Here is a 25,062-nt window from a genome sequence, read left to right as displayed (position 1 = left end):
GATGTTTATCCCAGTCTTTTTGGGCTTTTTTGTCTTTACAGTGTCAACCCAGGATACAGTATCACCCCCAGTTACATTGCCTCCCCCAGTTAGATATTATGTTCCTGCTCCCTGTACATCAGTAAACCTTCCTCCTCCCCCTCCACCTCCCTATCCTCTGGCCCCTTCTCCCTCACCTCCAGGTAAGAAAAAGTGACACCCATTTTATGTTTGCAATGTTATTTTTCTATACGCTCTTAGAATTATTTTATTATCTAGAACCTAAAAGGGTTCTTTGGCTACCCCCATAGGAAAACCCTTTGAACAACCATTTTTGGTTGCAGGTAGAGCCCATTTGGTTCCAGGTAGAACCTCACTGATTTGTGGTGGTTTTTATTGTGAAGGCTCAGATAATCTGACTCCCCCTCTACCTGAGAGAACCCCAGAATCCTTCTTCCTGGTCACTCAAGAAGGTGAGCACATGCCTCTTCATCACCACCGCCTCCACCATCATCCTCACCATGATAGTGCTCCTAGGACTAGGCTACTGTCAAAATGTTAATCCTCCAGACATAATTTTAAAGTATGTCAACTGCTCTGTGTGTGTGTCAATCAAGGTAATGTATCTATTCTGTGTAGTACGAAACTGACATTGTAATTTTTGGGCATTTGCAGGTGATCAGAACAGTGCCCCCTGCCTGCAGAGTCAGAGCAACAGCCAGACCACATCCACACAGCAGAGGATCGGTACGTCCTCAGAGTGGGCAGGGAACTCCCAACCCAAAAGATTACTGGATGGAAGCATGAATCGGAGCAAGGTAACAGACATTGACAGACTCTGGGTGCTGTAGCTGTCAAGACTTTAAGGAGGTGTGATAGTCACCCTCATCGAAATAATACTTCTAGAATGTATTATAGTACTATCCTCCAGTAATTCAATTTCTATGGTCAGTAGAGACTCTTACTCTTAGAGTCATGTGTATTTAATGGGTACATCTAGCTAGTACAGGATGCTGCCACACACCCCTTAGAGTCATCGTATTTATGGGTACATCTAGCTAGTAAATGACTTAAATGTAAATGTAAATGTGTATTTAATGGGTACATCTAGCTAGTACAGGATGCTGCCACACACCCCTTAGAGTCATGTGTATTTAATGGGTACATCCAGCTAGTACAGGATGCTGCCACACACCCCTTAGAGTCATGTGTATTTAACGGGTACATCTAGCTAGTACAGGATGCTGCCACACACCCCTTAGAGTCATGTGTATTTAACGGGTACATTAGCTAGTACAGGATGCTGCCACACACCCCTTAGAGTCATGTGTATTTAATGGGTACATCCAGCTAGTACAGGATGCTGCCACACACCCCTTAGTGTCATGAACTGATCTTTACTAAATGTCCATTTTTGTTCTCCTCATGATTCATGCTATGGCTCATATGTTCCCATTGTTGTTAATACATGAGTACATTAATAGATCACTCTAAACTGTTCCCTTAGAGTGTCCACGCAAAGAGTTCACTGAAAGGTAAGCTCTTTTCTCAATAGTGACTGAGAAAAGCCATCTGTGACTGAGAAAAGCCATCTGTTTTTGTCTTTGTTTTTTCTTCAACTACCAGTTTATCTGTCTGTTTGATGTTAACAAGGAAAAAGTCAACGTCAAATGGTTGCTCTTGGCTTTGCTCCCTCACACAATATAAGGCACTAATAGAAATCACTGAAAAACATCATTATGCACACTCAGTGGCCTTGTGGTTAGTGTCTGCCCTAAAATTGGAAGGTTGGGAGTTCGATCACCGAGTCGTACCCAAGACTGTAAATAATGGGACACGATGTGTCTCTGGAGATAGATTGGGTAAGGCCTTGCGATCGACTGGTGTCCTGTCCAGGGTGGTGTACTTTTATATCAAGCTACCTCATACGACACAAACAGGATATAGCGAGAAATAGTAATGTTGGCTTTTTGCAGGCACTAATTTCACCGTGGTTCGTTGTACAAAGCCTATGTAGAAAATGAATGCCGTTTTGGGAGGGTTTTTGGATAAACGTTGAATATAAGTTTTGTGGTAACACAGGCTTAGAAGATCTTATACGTTTTGTTCTATGAGAATCTTCATCAGCTAACATCTCTTTATGTGAATTTGAAAGCATTTATTCAATTTAATGAAACACAAAACACAAAGGCTTCATAATGGTCATGCTAATTGACTATTACTATTATCTCACAGAACAAAACGTATCAGATCTCCTGAGCCTGTGTTAACCTCAGACCTTATTTTCGACATTTGTTCCAAAACACCATTATTTCGACATAAATGTTTCACATAGGAATAGCTGAATGAAACAGAGGTTACTCATTTCTGGGTTATAGGACTACAAGCTGGCAAGCTCTATAGGATCCTTTATCCTATGAGCCATTCTGGCTCTTGCAAGATTACTTACATACTCTGATTGTAATTGATGACATGATAATGAGAACTAATGTCAGAAGTAGTCCTTCCTTGAGCTATCTGATGTTTGAGAGATTCGTCTGTCTACATTTTCTCTACAGAGCCCCTGACTACTGTTCCTCTGGTTGCTCAAGCCGTTGTGGCTTTAGGAGGAAGTGGTGAGTTGCAACACACAGAGAGTAGACCCGCAATTACAAGTATCAACTCTCATTAACGAAACACAGGCCCATGTAAATATGACCTCTCCTTATTAAGGGGATTTCAGTCACACTGATCCAACCTATTCCCATTTACTCTTGATGAAATTGAATTCAACTTTTACAAAATGTCTCCCATCACCGTGACGCATACTGTATCTAATGACTGTTTCTTAGCTGAAATGAAGCTTCAGCAGCCTGTGGACAACAGCACCTCAACCAGCACTGGGACTACTGAAGACGAATCAGACAACAACCGTGGGAAGGCCTTGTCTAGAACAAAGGTAATGACTATGTACATAGAATTACAGTAACTCACAGACTTTATCTATTGTTTTAGAAATAGAGGATCTGGTGTTTCTATTCTCAGAATATTCTCTGCTATTATCTGGGTATGTCTTGTCACTTAAAGCCAGCTGTCTTTCTTTTTCAGAGCCTGAAGTTATTCAAACTCAGACAGAAACGTAAGTAACAGGTATATCCGTAAATGGATCTAATAAATGTACATATAGTACATTACCCACCTCTAGCAGCTAAAATGGTAACACATTCTTCCCACAGCAAAGTCTGCCCCTCCACCAGTACCAACCCACTCTGGACCATCTCCTCCTTATGGTACCTCCGCCTCACCATCAGTGTTCACATTTGGTAAGCCTTCACCAGACACATCAATGCAAATCTAATTTCAACAATGTGATGGGACACATTTTCACAACAGTCTGTGTTCTTTCCAGGATTTGGGAGTCGTTTTGGGAAGCCTAAAGGGCCAAGGAGTCATCCTGAGACGTGGGTGTAAGACAGCCAGTCAACAAAGATATGTCTGGCCACTGGCCTCAGATCACAGGGCTGGAACCCTGCATGTGGCTACTAGTCACTCAACTGGACTAGGGATGGTCCCTAGACAACGTTTGACATTGTGAAGGAAGAGCATCATTCCAAGAAGAATCATGTAGCTTTCTCCCTGTGTTCTGAGACGACATGAACACGGTCTTGCAAACTGCTCTCACGGCCCAATGATCAACCTCGGATTAGCTTTAAATTGGAGCACCTGCTATTCATGACAAATTGATTGTACTGTAGTTATTTATCCGTGCCTGAAGGGAGAACTTGTGCCTCTGAAATGTGGTGGAAGGATGCATTCAATTGTAGGCAAAGGATGGATGGAAAGAATGGAAGGATGAGTTGATGAATGTTAGAGGGCTACTTTTGGCTATTTTGCCTGATAAATACAGTAATGTACTTTGAATAGTGGGTAACACGTTACTTAATACATGATACCAAATATTATTTTATGCTGATGTTTATTTGTTATTGTTTGTATAGATGCCTTCTGATCCAGACAAAATCCAGATCTACACCTGGACTGTACAGAGTGATTAACTTTTTTTAAGAGTAATATATTTGTACTGGTATTATTTTTCATGGTGGGGTGAGATAAGCAGACAGGTCTGTGTTGTGCAAACATCACATTCATTGTTGTAACTTGGTGGATGTGTTTTCTATATGGGCTATAATTTAAAAAGTATGGATGTCAGAAGGTGAATTCACCAATTTGTAAGTCGCTCTGGATAAGAGCGTCTGCTAAATGACTTAAATGTAAATGTAAAATAATTCTATAAATGTAACTTGTTTTAGCCAAAAACGTTTTCTATAAAAAAATAAAAAAATGGATATAATTAATTGAAATAGAATCATCAACAACAATTATTCGTATTAAAACTACACATAGCAGGCCTTGGTCATCAGGCAGACGACACAATAGAATGACAAAAGTTAGAAGAAACAGGAGCTAGCTGCCAATTAATTTCAGTACCTATGACAACCATCTGTTTAACAAATCGCAATAACTAGCCATTCGACTTTTCAGAAAAACTGCATGTTTGAGAAACACTTAAAATACACGAAAGGCATTGTTTTAAATGACCAATGTTCATTCCAAAATTAATTATATCGTCATACTGTTCTTATTACTTATTTAACCAACCTGATTCTAAACCTTCTAGTCTACAGATTCCACATCTGGAATTCAAGAAGCACAAGGAAGCAATTTGTAGTCTGTTATTATAAGCTTATAGGCCTACAAACAAATCACAGTTTCAAATGGGCAGAATTGTCAAGGAACTGAAATGCTAGCTAAACCCTAATCTGCATCCTAGGAAAATGCATCAGTTGTACTGACAGACTTTTAAGAAACAACCAGTCGAGTGGCCAGCCTTCCAAATCTTGTTTCCTTCACCTGACCTGGGCTACCGAGGCGAAGGAACAATCAGCTCTCCCTTACATATACTTCTTTTTCAGCATAGTTACGACTAGACAGACAAGTGCAAAAACAAAGAAACATACAATAGTGGTCACTACATTGAACTCAGATTTGACCTATTACAGTACTATCCTCCATAGACGGGTGTGACATTTTCATCAAAACCCAGAGAAAACATGTATGACAAAGTACACTGACAGCATTCACAGAATTCTAGATAACAATAGATAATATATTGCATTTTAAAATGCGTGGGTGTTTTTTCAGGAAAACTTTTCACAAAAGTAATTGGTGACCAGAACCATTCTTGCCATGTGCACCATCACAGACCCAAACTGGCCTCACCTCAAACAGGCACAACTTGTGTAACACCTCACACAGGTTTAACCTCTTAAAACCCATTATAATGGACAGCCTAAAGTAATAGACTTACTTCAGAACATATGGCCATTTGTTTTAGATGTTAGTCATTTAGCAGATGCTCTTATCCAGCGCAACTTATAGGAGCAAGTAGGGTTAAGTGTCTTCCTCAAGGGCCCATTGACATAGATTTTTCACATAGTCAGCTCGGGGTTTAACTAAATGCTAGTTAGTTTAACTAAATTCTGAATAAATAAATAAAACATCAGAAGCAGTGTAAAAGTGGGACAGTAGTCAAGGAAAGGGACAGTAGTCAAGGAAAGGGACAGTAGTCAAGGAAAGGGACAGTGGTAAAGGAAAGGGACAGTAGTCAAGGAAAGGGACAGTAGTCAAGGGACAGTAGTCAAGGGACAGTAGTCAAGGAACAGTAGTCAAGGAACAGTAGTAAAGGAACAGTAATAAAGGAAAGGACAGTAGTAAAGGAACAGTAGTAAAGTAAAGGGACAGTAGTAAAGGAAAGGGACAGTAGTAAAGGAAAGTAGTAAAAAGTAAAGGACAGTAGTGAAGGACAGTAGTCAAGGAAAGGGACAGTAGTCAAGGAAAGGGACAGTAGTCAAGGAAAGGGACAGTAGGAAAGGGACAGTGGTAAAGGAAAGGGACAGTGGTAAAGGAAAGGGACAGTAGTCAAGGAAAGGGACAGTGGTCAAGGAAAGGGACAGTGGTCAAGGAAAGGGACAGTGGTCAAGGAAAGGGACAGTGGTCAAGGAAAGGGACAGTAGTCAAGGAAAGGGGCAGTAGTAAAGGAAAGGGGCAGTGGTAAAGGAAAGGGACAGTGGTAAAGGAAAGGGACAGTGGTAAAGGAAAGGGACAGTGGTAAAGGAAAGGGACAGTGGTAAAGGAAAGGGACAGTGGTAAAGGAAAGGGACAGTGGTAAAGGAAAGGGACAGTAGTCAAGGAAAGGGACAGTAGTCAAGGAAAGGGACAGGAGTAAAGGGACAGTAGTAAAGGGACAGTAGTAAAGGAACAGTAGTAAAGGAAAGGAACAGTAATAAAGGAAAGGGACAGTAGTAAAGGAACAGTAGTAAAGGAAAGGGACAGTAGTAAAGGAAAGGGACAGTAGTAAAGGAAAGGGACAGTAGTAAAGGAAAGGGACAGTAGTAAAGGAAAGGGACAGTAGTAAAAAGGAAAAGGGACAGTAGTAAAGGAAAGGGACAGTAGTAAAAAGGTAAAAAGGGACAGTAGTAAAGGAACAGTAGTAAAGGAACAGTAGTAAAGGAAAGGGACAGTAGTAAAGGAACAGTAGTAAAGGAAAGGGACAGTAGTAAAGGAAAGGGACAGTAGTAAAGGAACAGTAGTAAAGGAACAGTAGTAAAGGAAAGGGACAGTAGTAAAGGAACAGTAGTAAAGGGACAGTAGTAAAGGAAAGGGACAGTAGTAAAGGGACAGTAGTAAAGGGACAGTAGTAAAGGAAAGGGACAGTAGTAAAGGGACAGTAGTAAAGGAAAGGGACAGTAGTAAAGGAAAGGGACAGTAGTAAAGGAACAGTAGTAAAGGAACAGTAGTAAAGGAAAGGGACAGTAGTAAAGGAACAGTAGTAAAGGGACAGTAGTAAAGGAAAGGGACAGTAGTAAAGGAAAGGGACAGTAGTAAAGGAAAGGGACAGTAGTAAAGGAAAGGGACAGTAGTAAAGGAAAGGGACAGTAGTAAAGGAAAGGGACAGTAGTAAAGGAAAGGGACAGTAGTCAAGGAAAGGGACAGTCGTAAAGGAAAGGGACAGTCGTAAAGGAAAGGGACAGTCGTAAAGGAAAGGGACAGTCGTAGTAAAGGGACAAGGAAAGGGACAGTCGTAAAGGAAAGGGACAGTAGTCAAGGAAAGGGACAGTAGTCAAGTAAAGAAAGGGACAGTAGTCAGTAGTAAGAAAGGGACAGTAGTCAAGGAAAGGGACAGTAGTCAAGGAAAGGGACAGTAGTCAAGGAAAGGGACAGTAGTCAAGGAAAGGGACAGTAGTCAAGGAAAGGGACAGTGGTAAAGGAAAGGGACAGTGGTCAAGGAAAGGGACAGTAGTCAAGGAAAGGGACAGTGGTAAAGGAAAGGGACAGTAGTCAAGGAAAGGGACAGTGGTAAAGGAAAGGGACAGTGGTAAAGGAAAGGGACAGTGGTAAAGGAAAGGGACAGTGGTAAAGGAAAGGGACAGTAGTCAAGGAAAGGGACAGTAGTCAAGGAAAGGGACAGTAGTAAAGGAAAGGGACAGTAGTCAAGGAAAGGGACAGTAGTAAAGGAACAGTAGTCAAGGAAAGGGACAGTAGTCAAGGAAAGGGACAGTAGTAAAGGAACAGTAGTCAAGGAAAGGGACAGTCGTCAAGGAAAGGGACAGTAGTCAAGGAAAGGGACAGTAGTCAAGGAAAGGGACAGTGGTAAAGGAAAGGGACAGTAGGAAAGGAACAGTAGTCAAGGAAAGGGGCAGTCGTCAAGGAAAGGGACAGTAGTCAAGGAAAGGGACAGTAGTCAAGGAAAGGGACAGTAGTCAAGGAAAGGGACAGTAGTCAAGGAAAGGGACAGTAGTAAAGGAAAGGGACAGTAGTAAAGGAAAGGGACAGTAGTAAAGGAAAGGGACAGTAGTAACGGAAAGGGACAGTAGTAAAGGAAAGGGACAGTAGTAAAGGAAAGGGACAGTAGTAAAGGAAAGGGACAGTTTTAAAGGACAGTAATAAAACTTTCAAACGTGGCATAACATTGATAGAAATGGATGAAGGTTGGACAATATTTTGGACATAAACTATTGTACTTTATCAACGTCAGTGTCAAACCCCAGAACATGTATTCATTGTTAACAGTATCATTTTTTTTTACAGTACACCTACATCTAAAAAATATATTAATCCACAATCCAATATAAAAATGCAGGCCAACTCTGCATTTGTGAAGCACAGACAAAAATAAGTTTAACAAAAATATCTTAAATGTGAATTTCAACACAAAAAAAAATACATCCTTTTACATTCACCATGACAGGAAGCCTCAAGAAGGCTACTCTAAGAATGAAAAAATATATATATATGTATTTGAGACTGATTGCTGTTCTTCGGGTGGCAGGCACTTTTATCTAAAAAACAATTAGGCAATGTACATGATATACTGTACACCTTGGTCGTCTCTCTCGACTGGCAAAGCTAGTTGCCTTGGTAACTTGGTAACTCTCGAAGCCAGTTAGGAAACTCCCCAGAGGGACATCAGTTTCAGGTACTAACAAATAAACAGACACTTTTTCTGACAAATGTTCCTAAATGAACATTTCACACTTTGGCTAAGAAAAAAAAGATTTCTAAGCTTGTCTCTGATACTGTATTTACAAATAAAAATAATACTTTATAATTAATCTGAATAATTTAAAAGAGAAGAAGTTCAAGAATAACATTTTCAGAAAGTGTCATAACCGCACACAGTCACATTCCTTTAAATAAACTGCTCTTCCTTAGAGGGTAGTAAACATAGTTAAAGGAGTAAAGGGGAGGGAAGGTCATTTGGAGAAGTCAGTGGGGCGGTGATGCTGGTCATCATGGTGGGGTCGTGGGGAGTTGTAGTCTAGACCAGGGGGAGGCCAGACCAGGGGCCGTGGAAGCCTCGGCTCTACAGTGGAGGGTTTAGAACCAGAACCAGAGGGAGCATGTGGCAAGGGGCTGATGCCCAGGACGGGAGGGGGCAGGTGTGCAGACTTGGCAGACTGAGGACGGGCTGGCCGGGGTTCTCTAGGTGAAGTAGTAGGCCTCTGAAATACTGGTTCCTCAGTCTTGTCTCTCTGTGCCTGCAGACCGGCACAGTGGGGCACTTTGGCATCTGGCTGGGCCGGGAAGGATGAGAAGATTTGATCCGCTGTTGTGCTCTGGTCGTTGGGCTTGTGTAGGGCGTGTTCTCCGCAGTCCTTCTCGTCATGGTACTGTCTGAGGCGGATGTGCCAGGCCAGGCTGCAGACTGCCGACACAGTCTTGAACTGGTGGATGACGTTACGGGGGATGAAGTAAATGTCATCGTCACACAGCTGCACCCGCACGTAGTGGATACCCTCCCGCCTCAGCTGGTTCAGCTTGGCATCATCTACCCACTGGACACACTGCAGAGAGACGAGGATTAGAAGTAGGTCCACCTGATCCATTCCCACACAGCAGCACTACGTCTGTCCTGTCACGCTTGCCTGGTATCTTCAACACTGAACTGAATTCCAGAAAACTCCAGAGAATATCATGCAGAATTGGTCATTCTCTGGGACCAGAATAAAGGTTCTGCAAATTAAAGCTCTAAAATGACTCACTAAATGGCCTATTATGTCATCCACGCCAAGGCGTTCCCCCTCAAGTCTGATCCTGTCAGACATCTGATCTGCTATGATCCCATATAGAGGAGGTTCATGCATCACCCTAACAGATTCAAGGTTCAATAAGAGCTCAGTTCCTACCTGAGACACAGGGGGCTCGTACAGATCCAGCTGCAGCCTCTGGACCACATCGTTAAAGTCTTCTGCGTGGAAACACACCACATCTTTGGTTATCCTCGGACGCGCACTCCTGTAGATCAAAGACCTTTAGTTCACACCTACGCAAATGTTGATACAATGTGGAATCAAGGGTGAAGAGACAAATTAGTTTAACAAATAACAGGAGTCCATGATGACAACAGAAACACTGGATGAAACATCCCAAACTGGAATTATTTCACCATCATAGTCATACTGCATTGCAGCTGAGAGCCAAGCAGACCTGAATGAATACCAAACACTTCCCGAACACTCAACATTCCCCAAACTGCCCTACTTTCAGTAAAAACTCACCCTTCCCCAAACTGCACAGCCTTCAGCACGCCCACTGCTGCCGTACTCTGCCAGTCGAAGCTCTGGCCCACGTGGTCAGCATGAGCCCTGGTTCGGTCCTCAAACAGCACCTCTCTAGGCTCACTGGCCCTGGGCAGGTAGTGAAGGTTCTTTATCTCATTCATGGACCTATAGAGGAAAGGGAGAGTCAACCATCAGCAGAGAAGAGGAAGAGAGGAGGAGTGGGAAAGAGATGGGAGGGAGGAGACAGTGAGTACAGAGGAGGAGTGGGAAAGAGATGGGAGGGAGACAGTGAGGACAGAGGAGGAGTGGGAAAGAGATGGGAGGGAGACAGTGAGTACAGAGGAGGAGTGGGAAAGAGATTGGAGGGAGGAGACAGTGAGTACAGAGGAGGAATGGGAAAGAGATGGAAGGAGACAGTGAGGACAGAGGAGGAGGAATAGGAAAGAGATGGGAGGGAGACAGTGAGGACAGAGGAGGAGGAATGGGAAAGAGACAGTGAGGACAGAGGAGTGGGAAAGAGACGGGAGGGAGACAGTGAGGACAGAGGAGGAGGAATGGGAAAGAGATGGGACAGTGAGGACAGAGGAGGAGGAATGGGAAAGGAATGAGGACAGAGGAGGAGGAATGGGAAAGAGATGGGAGAGACAGTGAGGACAGAGGAGGAGGAATGGGAAAGAGATGGGAGGGAGACAGTGAGGACAGAGGAGGAGGAATAGGAAAGAGATGGGAGGGAGGAGACAGTGAGGACAGAGGAGGAGGAATGGGAAAGAGATGGGAGGGAGGAGACAGTGAGGACAGATGAGGAGTGGGAAAGAGATAGGAGGGAGGGAGACAGTGAGGACAGAGAGGAGGAGTGGGAAAGAGATGGGAGGGAGACAGTGAAGACAGAGAGGAGGAGTGGGAAAGAGATGGGAGGGAGACAGTGAGGAAAGAGGAGGAGGAGTGGGAAATAGATGGGAGGGAGACAGTGAGGACAGAGGAGGAGGAATGGGAAAGAGACGGGAGGGAGACATTGAGGAAAGAGGAGGTGTGGGAAAGAGATGGGAGGGAGGGAGACAGTGAGGACAAAGGAGGAGGAATGGGAAAGAGATGGGAGGGAGACAGTCAGGACAGAGGAGGAGTGGGAAAGAGATGGGAGGGAGACAGTGAGGACAGAGGATGAGTGGGAAAGAGATGGAGGGAGACAGTGAGGACAGAGGAGGAGGAGTGGGAAAGAGATGGAGGGAGACAGTGAGGACAGAGGAGGAGGAATGGGAAAGAGATGGGAGGGAGACAGTGAGGACAGAGGAGGAGGAATGGGAAAGAGATGGGAGGGAGACAGTGAGGACAGAGGAGGAGGAACGGGAAAGAGGACAGAGGAGGAGGAATGGGAAAGAGGACAGAGGAGGAGGAATGGGAAAGAGATGAGAGGGAGACAGTGAGGACAGAGGAGGAGGAATGGGAAAGAGGACAGAGGAGGAGGAATGGGAAAGAGATGGGAGGGAGACAGTGAGGACAGAGGAGGAGGAATGGGAAAGAGGACAGAGGAGGAGGAATGGGAAAGAGATGGGAGGGAGACAGTGAGGACAGAGGAGGAGGAATGGGAAAGAGGACAGAGGAGGAGGAATGGGAAAGAGATGGGAGGGAGACAGTGAGGACAGAGGAGGAGGAATGGGAAAGAGATGGGAGGGAGACAGTGAGGACAGAGGAGGAGGAATGGGAAAGAGGACAGAGGAGGAGGAATGGGAAAGAGATGGGGGGAGACAGTGAGGACAGAGGAGGAGTGGAAAGGGGATGGAGGGAGACAGTGAGGACAGAGAGGAGGAGTGGGAAAAGGGATGAGGGAGACTGTGAGGACAGAGGAAGAGTGGGGAAGGGATATGGGAGACAATGAGGACAGAGGAGGAATGGGAAAATGGATGGAGGGAGACAGTGAGGACAGAGGAGGAGTGGGAAAGGGATTGGGGAGACAGTGAGGACAGAGGAAGAGTGGGGGAGGGATTTGGGAGACAATGAGGACAGAGGAGGAATGGGAAAAGGGATGGAGGGAGAGTGAGGACAGAGGAGGAGTGGGAAAAGGGATGGAGGGAGACAGTGAGGACAGAGGGGAGTGGGAAAAGGGATGGAGGGAGACAGTGAGGACAGAGGAGGAGTGGGAAAAGGGATGGAGGGAGACAGTGAGGACAGAGGAGGAGTGGGAAAAGGGATGGAGGGTGACCGTGAGGACAGAGGAGGAGTGGGAAAAGGGATGGAGGGAGACAGTGAGGACAGAGGAAGAGTGGGAAAAGGGATGAAGGGAGACAGTGAGGACAGAGAGGAGTGGGAAAATGGATGAAGGGAGACAGTGAGGACAGAGAGGAGTGGGAAAAGGGATGAAGGGAGACAGTGAGGACAGAGGAGGAGTGGGAAAAGGGATGGAGGGAGACTAAGGACAGAGAGGAGTGGGAAAAGGGATGGAGGGAGACTAAAGACAGAGAGGAGTGGGAACAGGAAAGGAGGAATGGGTAGCGAAGAGAGGGAGTAGAGCTACACTGTCACAAACGAATAAATAATACTCCTATAAGGAGGCTTATTATGAGTTAGGTCACACATAGTATGATACTATAATACTATGTTATTACTATATTAATTACTGTGTTACTATGATAAAAGTCCTGGGATGTTTCGGCTACCTGCGTCGTTTGAAGGGTGACTTGGGCATGTCAGCGGTTGGCACCATCTGCTCACCCGGCCGGACCCACATGATGGGCCCATCATCACTCTGGGAACGACAGTCCAACTTCAGGCTGGAGAGACTGCCCCAAGGTAGGGTCATCTGGACAGACAGCGAGTCAGTGATCAGCAATAACTACATTTGTCTGACTTCAGTCAGTTTCCCATTGCTATAGGCCTACACATAAACCAACCATAGCTATAGGCCTACACATAAACCAACCATAGCTATAGGCCTACACATAAACCAACCATAGCTATAGGCCTACACATAAACCAACCATAGCTATAGGCCTACACATAAACCAACCATAGCTATAGGCCTACACATAAACCAACCATAGCTATAGGCCTACACATAAACCAACCATAGCTATAGGCCTACACATAAACCAACCATAGCTATAGGCCTACACATAAACCAACCATAGCTATAGGCCTACACATAAACCAACCATAGCTATAGGCCTACACATAAACCAACCATAGCTATAGGCCTACACATAAACCAACCATAGCTATAGGCCTACACATAAACCAACCATAGCTATAGGCCTACACATAAACCAACCATAGCTATAGGCCTACACATAAACCAACCATAGCTATAGGCCTACACATAAACCAACCATAGCTATAGGCCTACACATAAACCAACCATAGCTATAGGCCTACACATAAACCAACCATAGCTATAGGCCTACACATAAACCAACCATGGCTATAGGCCTACACATAAACCAACCATAGCTATAGGCCTACACATAAACCAACCATAGCTATAGGCCTACACATAAACCAACCATAGCTATAGGCCTACACATAACCAACCATAGCTATAGGCCTACACATAACCAACCATAGCTATAGGCCTACACATAAACCAACCATGGCTATAGGCCTACACATAAACCAACCATGGCTATAGGCCTACACATAAACCATAGACCTACATTTCAGTTGTAAAACTATGGCCAGGAGGCTAGTAATAAATAGAAAGAAGGTTGTTTTGTATTAATCATTTGATAAATTCCAAGCACCAACATCCATTCTCTCATCCTCTAACCTTCAGAAAGGGGGACTCCTCCAGCATGTCCAAGAACTCTGGGAAGTAGTCCCCCACCTCCTCTGCCATGGCTCCCACCAGACTGATCTGCCTCATGGGACCGGCCCGGTACGTCCCTGAGCAGTAGGTCCGCCCCACCTACAGGACAGGGAGAGAGGTCAGAGGTCAGACCAGACTGATCCGTTTCATGGGGCCAGCCTGGTCCGACCCACTACAGTCAGCACACAGGTGGAGAGGTAATGTTGATTTGGCTCAATCTGAAATTAATGCAATGCCAATGTGCATTGGCTTCAGGCTTTAATATATCATTATGATATTGGACTAAAACTGACCCAGGTGGATGGTTTGGTGCGCATGCAGCTGTCCAAGGCTTTCCAACATTTAGCTAACCCTAGTTAGTTAGTTACTTAGTGCAACATAATCAAGCAGTGCCTTGCATTCATTTTCCTCCCCTCAACCCATTAGTAGCACTTGGATATTGCAGTGGAAATGCTGCATTAAACTAATTGGCTAATTGTCTGTGTAAACTGCACAGAGCACAGTATAAACTGTGTGTGTGGTAGTGTCAGCCCTATGAAAATCCATTGGTCTGGTCAAACACAACCGTAAAACGTCATGGAACAAGTCTAGAGCCACTCTATTAGGCCTGTAGGGAGCAGAGCAACAGGGAGAACTTGGCATGAGTTCAGCTATAGACTTAACATTGGTGTACTTTGGAATGAAATAACTATTGGATGGCTAACAGACTGGCTGTTGAGCTCATTCATAACTTTGTGTAAGATAAGTACTGGTGGGTACACAGCTCTAACCTAAACAAAGCTATAACACCTGATTCACAGTCAATCACTTGATCAGGCTGAGGTCTTGACGATGGGAGGGAACAAACCCTCCACAGCCTGTAACTCTCCAGGACCACGGTTGGTCTGCCAGCATATTTATGTGACGGGGGGAAACATTGATACAGTTACATATCGGGATATTCTTTTTGACATTATGGCCATATTATTTTGGTGCTAGTCGGCTATACTTGCACCAAAACTCCAGATTTTTCCCCCTCATAGCTTGTTTTTCATCTTCTTTTGATATATGGAAACAATTTATTTTCAGCACTTTTATTTCCATCAATGATCAAAACTAATTTCTCATGGCTCTTGTCCTTCTGAAGCAGAAATACAGTGCATTTGGAAAGTATTCAGACCCCTTCACCTTTAAGTTACAGCCTTATTCTAAAATGGATTCAATACATTTTGTCCTCATTAATCTAAACACCCCATAATGTCAAGGCGAAAACTGCTTTTTAAAAACATTTTTGCAAATGTATTAAAAATAAAAAACAAGATGTTTCTACGACTTGACGGGAGTCCACCTGTGGTAAATTCAATTGATTGGACATGATTTGGAAAGGCACACACCTGTCTATATAAGGTCCCACAGTTGACCGTGCAGGTTCGAGCAAATACCAAGTCGTGAGGTCAAAGGAATTGTCCTTAGAGCTCCGAGGCAGGATTGTGTCGAGGCACAGATCTGGGGAAGGGTACCAAAACATTTCTGCAGCATTGAAGGTCCCCAAGGACACAGTAGCCTCCATCATTCTTAAATGGAAGAAGTTTGGAACCACCAAGACTCTTACTAGAGCTGGTATCCGGCCAAACTGAGCAATCGGTGGAGAAGGGCCTTGTTCAGGAAGGTGACCAAGAACCCGATTGGAGTTCTGTCAGAGCTCCAGAGTTCCTCTGTGGAGATGGGAGAATCTTCCAACAGGACAACAATCTCTGCAGCACTCCACCAATCAGGCCTTTATGGTAGAGTGGCCAGACGGAAGCCCCTCCTCAGTAAAATACACATGACAGCTTGCTTGGAGTTTGCCAAAAGGCACCTAAAGGACTCTCAGACCATGAGAAACAAGACTGAACTCTTTATCCTGAACGCAAAGCGTCACGTCTGGAGGAAACCAGACACTGCTCATCACCTGACCAATACCATCCCTATAGTGAAGCATGGTGATGGCAGCATCAACATTGTGGGAATGTTTTTCAGCGGCAGGGACTGGGAGACTAGTCAGTAGTGAGAAAAAGATGAAAGGAGCAAAGTAAAGAGAGGTCCATGATGAAAACCTGCTCCAGGGGGCTCAGGACCTCAGACTGGGGGGAAGGTTCACCTTCCAAAAGGACAATGACCCTAAGCACACTGAGACCAGAAAAAATATGCTCTTCATCAAACCTGACAGAGCTTAAGAGGATCTGCAGAGAAGAATGACAGAAACTCCCCAAATACAGGTGTGCCAAGCTTGTAGCACCATACCCAAGATGAATCAAAACTGTAATCACTGCCAAAGCTGCTTCATCAAAGTACTGAGTAAAGGGTCTGAATACTTATGTAAATTGTGATATATATATCTATCTATGTATGTATTCTTTTAAAATATAACTTTGCAAAGAAATCTAAAAACGTTTATTATTGTGTGTAGACTGATGAGGAAAAAAACAAATTAATTGTAGAATAAGGCTGCAATGTAACAAAATGTGGAAAAAGTGAAGGGGTCTGAATACTTTCTGAATGCACTGTATGGTGAGCAATATGTTAGGAACATCAAATCGCAATACAATTGCAGTAGCAAATTGCAAAACACATAGAATCGTGAGAATCGCAATACGAATAATATCAGCACCTACTGTAAGTATCCACTGGCGTAACGCCGTTTCTCTGGACCACAGAATATACAACTGTCCTGTAAAGGCTACCTGAACCGGCATGACATGAGCCGTCCTTACGATCACTCCCAGCTTGGATAGGAAGTTGTGTGTAAAACTAGTCTATTTATGCCAAACAATACAGTTCGTCCAACCTCAAAACACTAGCTTATTAATAGGGATTGATCAAATAGCCAAACATTAAGGAAAAAGGTAAAGAATTCAGAATAAATTCAGCCACTATTTATTGTTGAATAGCCTATTCAAACGGGCTGCAATATTCAAGGTAAATTAAATTAAATCCAACTTGAGAGACTCCCCTGAAGTCCTCTTTTTTTTGTCTAAATGTTTTCACCACGGCCTGTTGGTTCTGGTTGCGGGTCTGACTGTTTTCTATACTGAGTATTCTGCATTATATGTCCATTGAGGTGCACACAATTAAAATGGAGTCTTGAATGACGCATGCCAAGATATACCAGAGATAAGGGACTCTGACATACCAGAGATAAGGGACTCTGACATACCAGAGATAAGGGACTCTGACATACCAGAGATAAGGGACAACTCAAATGCCGGTTCACCTGTAAAGGACTAAGGTCCATTCAATGCTGGCCTGATCAATCGAAATCCATGCTTCAAGACGATCATACGGACTGGGATATGTTCCGGGTTGTCTCTTGAGAATCACCATGACTGAGTTCATAACGAAGTACATCCAGTGCATTCAGAAAGTACTCAGACCCGTGACTTTTTCCACATTTTGTTAAGTTAGAGCCTTATTTTAAAATGGATTAAATAGTCCCCTCCCCCTCAATCTACACACAATACCTCATAATTACAAAGCAAACACAGATTTTTGGTTATTTTTGCAAATGTATAAAAAAATAACTGAAATATATTTACATAAGTATTCAGACCCTTAACTCAGTACTTTGTTGAAGCACCTTTGACAGCAATTTGAGTCTTCTTGGGTATGACGCTACAAGCACAGCACGCCTGTATTTGGGGAGTTTCTCCCATTCTTCACTGCAGATCCTCTCAAGCTCTGTCAGGTTGGATGGGGAGCGTCACTGCACAGCTTTTTTCAGGTCTCTCCAGAGATGTTCGATCTGGTTCAAGTCCGGGCTCTGGCTGGGCCACTCAAGGACATTCAGAGACTTGTCCTGAAGCCACTCCTGTGTTGTCTTGGCTGTGTGCTTAGGGTCATTGTCCTGTTGGAAGGTGAACCTTCGCCCCAGTCTGAGGTCCTGAGCACACTGGAGCAGGTTTTCTTCAAGGATCTCTGGACTTTTCTCCGTTCATCTTTCCCTCAATCCTGACTAGTCTCCCAGTCCCTGCCGCTGAAAAACATCCCCACAGCATGATGCTGCTACCACCATGCTTCACTTTAGGGATGGTGCCAGGTTTCTTCCAGACGTGACATTTGGGATTCAGGCAAAAGAGTTCAATCTTGGTTTCGTCAGAACAGATAATCTTGTTTTCATGGTCAGAGTCCTTTAGGTGCTTTTTAGCAAACTCCAAGCTGGCTGTCATGTGCCTTTTACTGGAGTGGCTTCCGTCTGGTCACTCTACCATAAAGGCCTGATTGGTGGAGTGATGCAGAGATGGTTGTCCTTCTGGAATGTTCTCCACAGAGGAACTCTAGAGCTCTGTAAGTGTGACCATCAGGTTTCTTGGTCACCTCCTGACCAAGGCCCTTTTCCCCTGATTGCTCAGTTTGGCCAACTCTAGGAAGAGTCTTGGTGGTTCCAAACTTTTTCCATTTAAGAATGACGGAGATCACTGTGATTTTGGGGACCTTAAATGCTGCAGAAATGTTTTGCTACCCTTCTCCAGATCTGTGCCTCGACACAATCTTGTCTCGGAGCTCTACGGACAATTCCTTCGACCTCATGGCTTGGTTTTTGACAGGTGTGTGCCTTTCCAATCAATTGAATTTACCACAGGTGGACTCCAATCAAGTTGAAGTAACATCTCAGGGTGGAACAATGGAAACAGGAAGCACCTGAGCCCAATTACAAGTCTCATAGCAAAGAGTTTGAATACTTACAGTTGAAGTCGGATGTTTACCTTAGCCAAATACATTTAAACTCAGTTTTTCACAATTACTGACATTTAATCCTAGTAAAAATTCCCCGTCTTCGGTCAGTTAGAATCACCACTTTATTTTAAGAATGTGAAATGTCAATATAATAGTAGAGAGAATGACTTATTTCAGCTTTTATTTCATTCACCACATTCCCAGTGGGTCAGAAGTTTACATACACTCAATAAGTATTTGGTAGCATTGCCTTTAAATTGTTTAACTTGTGTCAAACATTTCGGGTAGCCTTCTACAAGCTTCCCACAATAAGTGGCAGACCTGGTGTAAATGAGTCAGGTTTGAAGGCCTCCTTGATCGCACACACTTTTTCAGTTCTGCCCCAAAATGTTCTATAGGATTGAGGTCCAGGCTTTGTGATGGCCACTCCAATACTTTGACTTTGTTGTCCTTAAGACTTTTTGCCACAACTTTGGAAGTATGCTTGGGGTCATTGTCCATTTGAAAGACCCATTTGCGACCAAGCTTTAACTTCCTGACTGATGTCTTGAGATGTTGCTTCAATATATCCACATAATTTCCCCCCCCCCATGATGCCATCTATTTTGTGAAGTGCACCAGTCCCTCCTGCAGCATAGCACCCCCATAACATGATGCTGCCGCCCCTGTGCTTCACGATTGGGATGTGTTCTTCGGCTTGCAAGCCTCCCCCTTTTTCCACCAAACATAACGATGGTCATTATGGCCAAACAGTTCTATTTTTGTTTCATTAGACCAGAGTACAAAGTACGATCTTTATCCCCATGTGCAGTTGCAAACCGTAATCTGGCTTTTTTATGGCGGTTTTGGTGCAGTGGCTTCTTCCTTGCTGAGTGGCCTTTCAGGTTATGTCGATATAGGACTTGTTTTATTGTGGATATAGATACTTTTGTACCGGTTTCCTCCAGCATCTTTACAAGGTCCTTTGCTGTTGTTCTGGGATTGATTTGCACTTTTCGCACCAAAGTACGTTCATCTCTAGGAGACAGAACGCATCTCCTTCCTGAGCTGTATGACGGCTGCATGGTCCCATGGTGTTTATACTTGTGTACCATTGTTTGTACAGATAAACATGGTACCTTCAGGCATTTGGAAATTGCTCCCAATGATGAACCAGACTTGTGGAGGTCTACAATTTATTTTCCGAGGTCTTCGCTGATTCCTTTCAATTTTCCCATGATGTCAAGCAAAGAGGCACTGAGTTTGAAGGCAAGCCTTGAAATACATCCACAGGTACACCTCCAATTGACTCAACTAATGTCAATTAACCTATTAGAAGCTTCTAAAGCCATGACATCATTTTCTGGAATTTTCCAATCTGTTTAAAAGGCACAGCCAACTTAGTGTATGTAAACTTCTGACCCACTGGAATTGTGATACAGTGAATTATAAGTTAAATAATTTGTCTGTAAACAACTGTTGGAAAAATTACTTATGTCATGCATGAAGTAGATGTCCTAACCGACATGCCAAAATTATAGTTTGTTAACAAGAAATGTGTGGAGTGGTTGAAAAACGAGTTTTAATGACTCCAACCTAAGTGTATGTAACCTTCCGACTTTAACTGTATGTAAATAAGGTATCGGTTTCGTAATTGTAATAAATTAGCAAACATTTATTAAAACCTGTTTTTGCTTTTTCATTATGGGGTATTGTGTGTAGATTGATGAGGAAAATGTTTTATTTAATCAATTTTAGAATAAGGCTGTAACATAACAAAATGTGGAAAAAGTCAATGAGTCTGAATACTTTCAGAATGCACTGTATGGGATGTTGTTCCCACGGTTACCATAAAAACATTATCTTGACAAGTGAGTTAAGAACAAATACTTATTTACAATGACTGCCGACGCCAGCCCAACCCGGACGATGCTGGGCCAATTGTGCGACGCCCTATGGGTCTCCCAATCATGGCCGGTTGTGATGCAGCCTGGATTCAAATCAGGGTGTCTATAGTGACACCTCAAGCACTGGGACCGCTGCGCGACTCGGGAGCCCATTCTACAGAATATTTAGTATACCAACATACAGTCCATAATGTTTATACATCCCATCCCATATACACACACACACACACACACACACACACACACACACACACACACACACACACACACACACACACACACACACGCACACACACACACTAGACTAACATTGCTCATCCTAATATTTATATATTTCTTAATTCCATTCATTTACTTTTAGATTTGTGCATCTTGTTGTGTATTGTTAGATATTACTGCACTGTTGGAGCTAGGAACACAAGCTTTTCACTACACCCGCAATAACATCTGTTAAATATGTGTATGTGACCAATAAAATTTGATTTGAATGGGGCCTCCCGGGAGGCGCAGTGGTTAAGGGCTGTGTTCCTAGCTCCAACAGTGCAGTAATATCTAACAATACACAACAGCTGTGCTAGCAGAGACTCTGGGTTCGCGCCCAGGCTCTGTCGTAACCGGCCGTGACCGGGAGGTCCGTGGGGCGACGCACAATTGGCCAAGCGTCATCCGGGTTAGGGAGGGCTTGGCCGGTAGGGATATCCTTGTCTCATCGCGCACCAGCGACTCCTGTGGCGGGCCGGGCGCAGTGCACGCTAAGGTTGCCAGGTGCACGGTGTTTCCTCCGACACATTGGTGCGGCTGGCTTCCGGGTTGGATGCGCGCTGTGTTAAAAAGCAGTGTGGCTTGGTTGGGTTGTGTATCGTGGGACGCATGACTTTCAACCTTGGTCTCTCCCGAGCCCGTACGGGAGTTGTAGCGATGAGACAAGATAGTAGCTACTAACAATTGGATACCACGAAATTGGGGAGATAAAGGGATAAATTTAAAAAATATATATATATTTTTTTGTGTTGTTGATTTGAACGAAATCACAAACAGGTATTTTTGTTCAAGCCCTCAAGAATTTTTGTCAGCTAAAGCCGGTCATCTATTTGCATCTGTCAATGTATTTGCTCTCCAGTATCCAGACGACTTGTCCTCAGCTCATATTTTTCCGTAACATGTTGAGGCCCGCAATTAAGGAAAATGAGTGGCTCAATTAAAGATGCTACAGAACTGCTGTATTTTAAGCACAACTCCCTTCGGCCCAGTTTCCCAGAGGTTGCCCAGTTTCCCAGAGGTTGCCCAGTTTCCCAGAGGTTTCCCAGTTTCCCGGAGGTTGCCCAGTTTCCCGGAGGTTGCCCAGTTTCCCGGAGGTTGCCCAGTTTCCCGGAGGTTGCCCAGTTTCCCGGAGGTTGCCCAGTTTCCCGGAGGTTGCCCAGTTTCCCGGAGGTTGCCCAGTTTCCCGGAGGTTGCCCAGTTTCCCGGAGGTTGCCACAGCAATCAAGCTGTTTTTACCATCCCTGTAACTGTTGCTTCCACGGAGAGATCGTTTTCTAAACTAAGACTCATAAAGAACTAACTGAGAAGCATCAGGCTCTCGGTCTGATATGATCATCTGAGTAAAGCTCCACTCATTGCACTGGCACCGTCGCAGCCTTGACCACAGAGGCATTTGTTCACGGATATCCCCTCATACTTTCAATCACTTTCTTTTTTAGTCACTGTCCTGAAGCCCAAGAAACTAACAGTTTGCTTCCTAGAACATATATTACAAATATTTACAAATTACTTTTTAGAGGGTTACTGTCAAAATGATTTATTCAATGTTTTAAAATAGACATCGATAACAGGCGCATGGGCCCTCAGAGCTTATGTGCCCACAGAGCTCATGGGGCCCCCACCTTGCGGGCGTGTATGGTATTCCAGTGTAAGTATTGTGATAATATTGTATTGTGAGGTCCCTGGCAATTCCCAGTCTTAATATTAAATGTAAGGCAAACACAAAACCTAATATGAAATCCCACACAGGCAACATCAGAAGGACAGTGACAGGCCAGTTCCACAATGTTGTATTGCTATACCTGAGAGTGGAAGTTAGCGATAGTAGTGGTCTCTATATCCTTCTTCCCCAGGATCTCCATCTTGACCGGCGTGGAGGGGAAGTTGAAGGCAAAGTAGTCCAGGAAGTCAGGTAGGAAGGCAGCAGCCCTGTGCACTACAGTCAGGGCGTAGCGGGCTGCCCCTCTGGGGCTCTCAGTGAAGGCAAGCTCTAGGAACTCCTGGGCGAAGTGCTCCATCTCCCCCGGCCGTAGAGAGGACAGCTCATCAGCGTAGGCGTGCAGGACCGACGCCCCGCCGTTGGCCTGGCGCTCCTCATGGATGAAGCGTCCGTAGACGGTGCCTGTCTGCAGAGATGAGCTGCGGATGAAGTGGTCTTGGGGGGAGAGGAAGGGGAGGTGGTTGTTGTTGGCACCTGTACCAGGCTGGCAGTGTTTCCCCTCCTTCACAGGGCCAAGGTGGGCTGAAGGACTGTGGTCAGTCAGACCGCCATATACGGTCTGGACCTCCTTGTTGTACGTGCGGATCGTCTTACCACGCTCATCCTCACGGTGCCTCTGCTTCTTTTTCTTCTTCCTCAACAGGTACTCCTCCAGCGACTGAGTCTTACTGTTCTCATCATGATGGGGCTCTGGAGACAGGAAGACAATAGCTCATTACCATGCACATAATTTGCCAATACCCATATTGCAATTGGTTCACTTCTTTATTTTACCAGGCAAGTTGACTGAACACATTCTCAGTTAGAGCAACGACCTGGAGAGCCGATTGGAAGCTGGGGATGATTAGGTGCCAGGTGGCCATATGGTAACAGGGTTGACAACTAGGAGTATTGCAAAACGAACAATCGTTCGCTACATAGTTTCTTCTCTGCAACAAAAGTAGGCCTAACAACAGTGGGTGTGCCATAGAGTCTGAGAAGGCAGGCAATTGAAAAATAAATACATATGTATAAAAATATATATAAATATACATATATATATATATAAATAAAAATAAAGTTCATGGAACTTGCATGTGCATCACCTGGCTGATTATTTTGCGTATGTAAACAAACATAGGTTTGTCTGACTTAATTGTAACTTTGCATAAGATTCAAGCATTAAGAGTAGTAACATACTAATATAATGGAATAGAAAGAAGAATAACCTACCTTTCTTTTTCTTATATAGGACTACTCCATGTTTTACGTTAGCCTCTGTGTTTTCCTTCTTAGGTTTGAGTTTGAGCTCTTTCTCCCTGTGCTTTTCCTTGCTCTCCTGTATTTTGTCCTTGGGCTCGGCTACTTTGAGGGACGTGAAATTGAATAGTCCAGGCGGCAGAACCGGGGGAAGTGCTTTCTTCCTGTCCAATTTGACTGCTGCGCGTACCACCTTCCGCGCAGGCAGAGTAGGCTGCAGGTGCGAGTCCTTCTTTGCATCGTTGGTGTTGTGGTGCTGATGCTGCTGCTGGTGTCGTTGTAGGGTAGGTTTTTCGGCACTGGAGTCGCGTGGTTGTGGTGGGCCATTCTGCTGCTGTTGAACATGTTGTGGGTCATGGTGGTGCCGATGATGATGGAGCTTTACTTTCTTTGCCTCCTCGGATGAACGCATCCGTTTATCCGCGGACGGTGACAGGTCCCTCTTCTTCTTTTCTTTGGCAAATTTATCAAGACCGTCCCTTACCTTATTTTCTACTTTAATACGGACAAAGTCGACCTGCGCAGCCATTTTGCACGTACATTTAAAGGGCTAGAAATTCATACTGCGCAACTCGATGGGAGTTTGTAGTTCATTTAAGCGCTCAGTGATATTTTATTTGTAGTTTTTCACCCGTTCGGGTTTATGGGCAGCTCATGCGCACTCTCAGTATTGTAGTTAGTTGCATGGCTGTCTGGGAGTTGAAGTTCGTGTTTTAGAGAAACTCACTTTTACAGCTGACGTAATGGTAAACTGAGCGACTCTCGGAGAGATAGAGGACGTTGCGGGTCCTTCTTTGCACCTTTGGTTTTATAATACAATAATAATAATAATAATAATAACAACAATATGGCATTTAGCAAGCTCTTTCATCCAATTATTTTATTACAGTCATAGGTGCATACATTTTACATATGGATGATACCAGGAATCGAACTCACAACACCATACAGGACCTGGTAAACTTGTGCCTGGATACAGCACAGATTAGGGCCTAATGAATTTATTTAAATTGACTGATTTCCATATATGAACTGTAACGGATCTGATTTTGAACTCAGTAAAATCTTTGAAATTGTTACGTTTATATATTTTTTCTGTATACATATGGGAAACACTTACAAGGTGAAACGATACAAAGTGATTTTCACTAACCCTAACCTTTTTCCTAACATTAACGTATGTCTCCTAACCTGCTATGTTAATTCTCGGAACCTGTTACGAAAAAGTAACTTAGTTCGGAATCGAAGTGGGGTGAAAAGAGTGTTTCTCACGTACATTTAGGTAGTAGTTAAGCCATACAAAACCTAGGGGATAGGGGTTAAACCATTCCAGATTTTGGGCGGAGTAAACCTTCTTGCGTTGCCTCTTCCTCTCCGATAAAACCCACT

At 44.1% G+C, this 25,062-nt stretch overlaps 2 protein-coding genes across 3 annotated transcripts in view; one reads left to right on the top strand and one right to left on the bottom strand.

Moving 5' to 3' along the window:
- ptpn22 (protein tyrosine phosphatase non-receptor type 22) overlaps positions 1 to 4,299 on the top strand; it is a 33,616-nt gene extending 29,317 nt beyond the window's left edge. Inside the window, exons 16-24 of one of the 2 annotated variants that reach the window (XM_064922466.1) lie at positions 42 to 182; positions 384 to 452; positions 655 to 797; positions 1,487 to 1,514; positions 2,538 to 2,594; positions 2,811 to 2,917; positions 3,067 to 3,097; positions 3,195 to 3,281; positions 3,368 to 4,299. In XM_064922466.1, the coding sequence (XP_064778538.1) occupies positions 42 to 182; positions 384 to 452; positions 655 to 797; positions 1,487 to 1,514; positions 2,538 to 2,594; positions 2,811 to 2,917; positions 3,067 to 3,097; positions 3,195 to 3,281; positions 3,368 to 3,429 (725 nt within the window). In that variant the 3' untranslated portion in view covers positions 3,430 to 4,299. Of the gene's footprint in view, positions 1 to 41; positions 183 to 323; positions 453 to 654; positions 798 to 1,486; positions 1,515 to 2,537; positions 2,595 to 2,810; positions 2,918 to 3,066; positions 3,098 to 3,194; positions 3,282 to 3,367 lie in introns of both variants that reach the window. The other variant, XM_064922465.1, reaches the window with a different exon arrangement.
- Positions 4,300 to 7,610: 3,311 nt separating this feature from the next.
- Positions 7,611 to 24,499, bottom strand: LOC135504141 (lysine-specific demethylase 9-like). The gene is made up of 7 exons (XM_064922464.1): positions 23,647 to 24,499; positions 22,517 to 23,124; positions 13,837 to 13,974; positions 12,731 to 12,873; positions 10,077 to 10,244; positions 9,705 to 9,813; positions 7,611 to 9,362 (listed from the first exon to the last, which is right to left on the bottom strand). Exons 1-7 carry the CDS (start codon positions 24,200 to 24,202, stop codon positions 8,772 to 8,774), a joined length of 2,313 nt encoding a protein of 770 aa, XP_064778536.1. The 5' UTR covers positions 24,203 to 24,499; the 3' UTR covers positions 7,611 to 8,771.
- Between the last annotated feature and the right edge of the window lie 563 nt (positions 24,500 to 25,062).

This window comes from Oncorhynchus masou, chromosome 18 (assembly GCF_036934945.1).
Source record: "Oncorhynchus masou masou isolate Uvic2021 chromosome 18, UVic_Omas_1.1, whole genome shotgun sequence".
Classification (NCBI taxonomy): Eukaryota; Metazoa; Chordata; class Actinopteri; order Salmoniformes; family Salmonidae; genus Oncorhynchus; species Oncorhynchus masou.
Note: the sequence above shows the minus strand (reverse complement) of the source record. Positions and strands in the feature narration are given on the sequence as shown.